The 6,789-nt window shown below is 37.3% G+C and overlaps 1 protein-coding gene across 1 annotated transcript in view; it reads left to right on the top strand.

The window, feature by feature from the left end:
- The first annotated feature begins 341 nt into the window (after window positions 1–341).
- Window positions 342–6,789, top strand: part of LOC126471602 (fas apoptotic inhibitory molecule 1) — a 55,889-nt gene continuing 49,441 nt past the window's right edge. Inside the window, exon 1 of the mRNA XM_050099839.1 lies at window positions 342–514. Coding sequence (XP_049955796.1) covers window positions 506–514 — 9 coding nt within the window. The 5' untranslated portion in view covers window positions 342–505. The remainder of the gene's footprint in view (window positions 515–6,789) is intronic.

Genomic DNA, 6,789 nt, shown 5'->3' with positions numbered 1-6,789 from the left:
CTTGTTTTACGAGTAACAACGTTCAAACGCCCAATACACTTTCATCTGTAAGTGAAAGTGAGTATCATTATTATTATTATTGTTGTTATTATTATTACTGTTATTATTAGTAGTAGTAATAGCGGTAGTCGCCGTCATCGTCTTAGTAGTAATAGTAGTAGTGGTGATGGTCGCTAGGCCAATGATCAGCCACTGGTGAAAGGGCGTTCGTCTTCTTCATGTTTACCTCGGTTTGCTCGCTCACACGGAAGCAGGACGCTCTCCACATAGAATGTTGTATAACGCAAGTTTGCTGACAGGTGGGTGGAGGCAGAATTCTTAAGCAGAATATTGACCAGCCCTGAGAACGATCAATATGCGGTGGCCTACCTGTAAATGTTACAGTTGAGCCACCTGGCTTGCTCATGAACACGCAACTCGATAATCGGTGGTGTTCGCATTCTTGCATTGACTCTGTGGCTGTTGGGGTGAATTGGAAGAGCTGTTCAAAACATCGAACACGGTGATGAGCAAGGTGTGTACCTTAGCCTGCAGTGTCATTCACCCTGACAAGTTTCTATCTGTTGTAGCTAGACAACAGATTCTTTACGAAAAGTCTGACTGTTTAGCTTAATTTTCATATTTGCTTGCATTTATTTCTATTTCATAGTGAACTTTTATAACAAGTAAGAGATATAAATCTTATACCCTACGGCTTGTAACAGACGAACGTTTGATGGAGACTTGGTTAATCAGATGTTTGTAACGGATACACATACCGTACTGTGTTTTTTCTAGTGGTGGGTTACCAATCAGGCAAAAAATCCACTTGTTGTATAGTCTACATACTCTCATTTGTAACAATTATTAGTAAAGACATACGTTTTATAACGTTTCACAATCTGGTTCGTAATATTTATTACCTAGTAAAGACGTGCAATTTATTGTGATTCGCAGAGTAGATGTAATTATGGAAACAATCTCGTGACTAATATGACACATTCTGGCCTACATCCTGGAGATGCACTATCGTCAAGGATCCACGGAACTCCAAAATAAATAAATAACTTTAGTAACTAAGTAGTACCTAAATTAACTTTAGTGAGAAACTGTATCAGATTACCTTATATGACAACTGGTACTATTATTTCCCATTAAGTCTAATTAAAGAACGCTTTAAGAGCACAAATTCAAAATGTCTTTACAGAAAAATCAATCTCCTAAGACTTCATTTTACTGAACAGTAGGTAGATATAACATTTTACTGGTAATGCTTCTTTTGTCGTCCGTGATATACCTGTTATTGTTTTAACATATTAGTGTTCGTAATATTTATTACCTAGTAAAGACGTGCAATTTATTGTGATTCGCAGAGTAGATGTAATTATGGAAACAATCTCGTGACTAATATGACACATTCTGGCCTACATCCTGGATATGCACTATCGTCAAGGATCCACGGAACTCCAAAATAAATAAATAACTTTAGTAACTAAGTAGTACCTAAATTAACTTTAGTGAGAAACTGTATCAGATTACCTTATATGACAACTGGTACTATTATTTCCCATTAAGTCTAATTAAAGAACGCTTTAAGAGCACAAATTCAAAATGTCTTTACAGAAAAATCAATCTCCTAAGACTTCATTTTACTGAACAGTAGGTAGATATAACATTTTACTGGTAATGCTTCTTTTGTCGTCCGTGATATACCTGTTATTGTTTTAACATATTAGTGTGGTATTTAACATCATAGACAGCACAATAAACACACACACAAAGGGAATACTTATTTCTCAAGATGAGAAGTATGCTGCTGTGTGTACTTTTTTTTTAAAAATTGACACCTTGTCTTTGACACAATCCATCATATTACTTTACCACAGATACCAGATTAATTTATGAAATGCATACAATACAGGTACAGCCAGTCAGGGTAACTTTTTACCAGGCAGGGTATCTTTGTTCTTCCAACTATTTTTCTTTCAAGTGGCTGGTGTTCCACTTACTGGCATTGATTTCTTCTTGAAGAAACAGAAACAATAAAACTTACTTGTACACAATATGCCAGCAGGTGGAAGGAACACCTGCCATTTGAAACAAAAATAGTAAGTACTTCAAAGATACACTGACTGGGTAAAAGTTACACTGATTGACTGTAGTGGTAAGTTAGTTAATTTAACCTAATACATTTATGTTGCTAAGAGATTTGTTGTACTGATTGTTAAAAAGGAGAAAGTAACAATAAAATACCTCAATGCTTCACTTGTAAGCAGGAGCAAATTGATTCAGATTCTGGTCCAACCATGTTGATTTTTATTTTCCTTGATGACTGAATCAAGATAAAAGAAAAGTATCACCCTGTGTGAATACTTGCTCTCTAGAACCAAAAATTCTGAACAGATGATCATAAATTTATTATCAGTGAAACATAGACATACATTAGTTTTAATTTTTTTAAATATGCTTTAGGAGACCAGGTCTGCCATTTTAATGTTTTAATCTTGTAAACCGTGTTAAATATGTAACACATGTTTGTATAAAGAAAAGACTGGAACAGCCACACATAAGAAAAATGACATTATTATCTGGCTTTTTGACACTACTTATTTTCATACTATACAAAACACCAGTTAAGGTAGGCCTACTGGACCTCTATCATGTAAGTCTGTACTTCAAATTCTTGTCCAGCAATTATCATTTTTTTCCCTGTCTTTGTTCTTTAATGAATTCTTATTAATGCATGATGGTTCCTTCAACTAGGTCTTGGCATATTTAATTTTCTACCTTCATCCATCTGAACTAGTGTACATTCCAAATTAACTTGTTGTTGATAAGACATTCAACTGTAACTTACCTTGTCTGTTTCTGAGGTCCTTGCATTCTTAGAATTTTCCCATATTGTTGGATGGTTTTCTGTTTTTTCAAAAATTCTATCTTACAGTGATTACTTTTTCTTTATTTTATGTTTCTAATGCCTGTATCAGCTCATTTATTTTCACTTAAGTTACTATTATTTATTTATTTTGTGTTCTGCTGGTCCATGTTATGAATATTTGACATGTAACATGTTAGTTTTACGAGTCTGGTGTGGTTACAGTTTATGGTATTATGTAAATAGCACTAATCAGTTTTATATTAGAATATCTACAACTTAGGATCTATTACAGAAAATTACATTTTACATATAAATAAATATTACATAAAATTAATATATTAGGGAAAAATAAATATGTTTCCAATAATAAACAGGCAGAAACACATACAAGGATATGGGAATGTATCTGAGACTTACAGATACATGGCTACACTGTGGCTCAGGAAGCCTACAGTTATGTAAAACAATCAACTACAATAGGAAATGCCTTAGGCTTTTTAACCAAGAGCTTATTATCAACTAAACACAATATTTGCGAAGGGGTGGCATTAAAAATCTTGCACCCACCAGAAGTGCACCCCTTCTGTACCATACTCAGGTTAACATATCTGTCTTCTCTTAGTAGTTTACTTTCAAAAACATAATAATTTCATGTTTGTAATAAAAACATTCTTCAAACTACATTTCTGTTTTATTGTTTATGTTAAGTGATTTTATTATTTTTACCAAGTTACGCTGACTGCCACAACATTAATTACAATCCCAGCAAGCATTGTAATGTGTCATACTTAAATCTTGAATTCCAGTACTCAGAATCCCTTTAAAAAGGATGCAGGATGACTAAAACAGAATGTTTCAAACACTACAGGTTTATTCCTACCTCTAGTCCATTTAATGGACAGTAACAGAATAGTGATAGCCCTCATTTCACCCCAGACAATGGAAGAAACATTTGTCATCGGTGTTTGTTCACCAGACAGAAGTGATGCCATACAGGTCCTTATAATAATATTGTACATAGGTGTTCTGCATTTTTCCAAACCTATTCTTAATGTCTTAGGGCCTGGGGGTACAGGATTATGTTCATTGTAGTATATTTATCAAGTGTAGATTTCAAAGTTCACAGTAGCTTTGTATTATTTGGGAGAAATTAGCTACCATCTTATTCATTGCATACTCAACCATACACCAGGAACAGAATAGTGAGTTCCAGTTGATGTGCTGGGCCCCCAACTTGTCAGATCTGAACCTAATCGAACACATCTGGGATGTGACATGGCACCAGAGCTCATAATTCCCCTCCCCACGATTTATGGGCAGTAGGTGACTTGTGTGTGCAGATGTAATTCCAAGTCCCATCAGCAACCTACCAAGGCCTCATTGCTTCTATGCCACTGTGTGTCACCGTTGTTATCCATGGACATACATGCTATTAGGCAGGTGGTCATAATGTTCTGGCTGATCAGTGTAAATTTAATCTAAATGATACTCTATTAACACTTAAGATCACGTTTAGGGCACATTTTGAACTATTCGGTTGTATAAAATTCTTTTTCTCTAAGCCATATCTGTGTGGCATTTTCAAACATACTCAGTGACACATTGTGTGCCTGTACTGGCAACCTATTAAATAGGTTTACCCCCATTTGTATGTAACTATCTTGAGTTTTTGTAAGTCTAGCAACTATGATGTCCATCTGCTGTTTTAAGCATGCATTATGTTGATGGGCATTTTGTCATAGATTGCAACTGTGTTGGTTTTCTTTTGTCTGCAATGAACAACTTAGTATAAGGAAGGACACAACTATCAGTATTTTTAGGTTTTTGAAATATGGTCTACAGTACTTATTATTTCTGACTCCATAGATGCACATCGGATTGCCTTCTTTTGGCAGATTCCCCATAACAGCATGTGTCAGGTGGATGTAGAAAAAGGCATACTTTCCATTAAATGGTAGCTTATTACTAATACAAGACTTTAGTTTATGTAACAACTTTGGAACAACTGCTAACTTAGTGCAGGCATAATTGGCATTATTCTTCCATATTATTTTGGGGCAAGATCTAGCCCAAGAAGTTTAGCTGAAGCACAGTCACAGCCATCTTCTTTAATAGAAAGCTGGAGAGAAAATTTACAGATTTTTCATGATTGGTATGCAGTTCATTGATTTGGAACTACTTAATGGCTGCTGTGAGATGATGCCCACTTTCTTGTTTTAATACTCCAGAGTGTTTACCATCTGTAACAAAAGCGACATCATCTGCACAGAGTGTAGATTTACACAACATAATAATGTGCAAGTTATTTACATAAGTATGAAGCTTAAAGGTCCAAACACAGAACCCGGTGTCACGTCCTGTATGATATCTGAGACATTTATTTCTTTCATTCAAGTAGGATCTGATCAGCAATAGTTTCGAGCCTCTAAAACCATTACATTATAGTTCTCTAGCAGAAGTCTATGGCTGACAGTTAAATGCCATGCTGAGATTTGAAAGCATTATATTAACATATAATCTCAATTCAGATGATGATGATAGCATTCTACACTACTGGCCATTAAAATTGCTACACCATGAAGATGATGTGCTACAGACCCGAAATTTAACCGACATGAAGAAGATGCTGTGATACTCAAATGATTAGCTTTTCAGAGCATTCACACAACGTTGGCACCTGTGGCAACACCTACAATGTGCTGACATGAGGAAAGTTTCCAACCGATTTCTCATACTCAAACAGCAGTTAACCGGTGTTGCCTAGTGAAATGTCGTTGTGATGCCTCGTGTAAGGAGGAGAAATGCATACCATCACTTTTTCTGACTTTGATAAAGGTCGGATTGTAGCCTATCACAATTGTGGTTTACCGCATTGCAACATTGCTGCTCCCGTTGGTCGAGATCCAATGACTGTTAGCAGAATATGGAAGTGGTGGGTTCAGGAGGGTAATACGGAACACCGTGCTGGATTCCAACTGCCTCGTATCACTAGCAGCCAAGATGACAGACATCTTATCCACATGGCTGTAACAGACCGTGCAGCCACTTCTCGATCTCTGAGTCAACAGATGGGGACATTTTCAAAACAACAACCATCTGCACAAACAGTTTGACAATGTTCGCAGCAGCATGGACTATCAGCTCAGAGACCATGGTAGCAGTTACCCTTGACACTGCATCACAGACAGGAGCGCCTGCGATGGTGTACTCAACGACGAACCTGGGTGCATGAATGGCAAAACGTCATTTTTTCCTATGAATCCAGGTTCTGCTTACAGCATCATGATAGTCGCATCCGTGTTTGGCAACATCGTGGTAAACGCACATTGGAAGCGTGTATTCGTCATCGCCATACTGGCGTATCACCCGGCATGGTGGTATGTGGTGCCACTGGTTACACATCTTGGTCGCCTCTTGTTCACATTGATGGCACTTTGAACAGTGGACATTACATTTCAAATGTATTATGACCCGTGGCTCTACCCTTCATTGGATCCCTGCGAAACCCTACATTTCAGCAGGATAATGCACGACTGCATGTTGCAGATCCTGTACGGGCCTTTCCGGATACAGAAAATGTTAGACTGCTGCCCTGGCCAGCACATTTTCCAGATCTCTCACCAACTGAAAACGTCTGGTCAATGGTGGCCGAGCAACTGGCTCGTCACAATACGCCAGTCACTACTCTTGATGAACTGTGGTATCTTGTTGAAGCTGCATGGGCAGCTGTACCTGTATATGCCATCCAAGCTTTGTTTGACGCAATGCCCAGGCAAATCAAGGCTGTTATTATAGCCAGAGGTGGTTGTTATGGGTACTGATTTCTCAGGATCTATGCACCCAAATTGCGTGAAAATGTAATCACATGTCAGTTCTAGTATAATATATTAGCCCAATGAATACCCGTTTATCATCTGCATTTCTTCTTGGTG

This window comes from Schistocerca serialis, chromosome 3, assembly GCF_023864345.2.
Source record: "Schistocerca serialis cubense isolate TAMUIC-IGC-003099 chromosome 3, iqSchSeri2.2, whole genome shotgun sequence".
Taxonomy (NCBI): Eukaryota; Metazoa; Arthropoda; class Insecta; order Orthoptera; family Acrididae; genus Schistocerca; species Schistocerca serialis.
The sequence above is the reverse complement of the archived record's forward strand: the minus strand, read 5'-3'. Positions and strand labels throughout refer to the sequence as shown.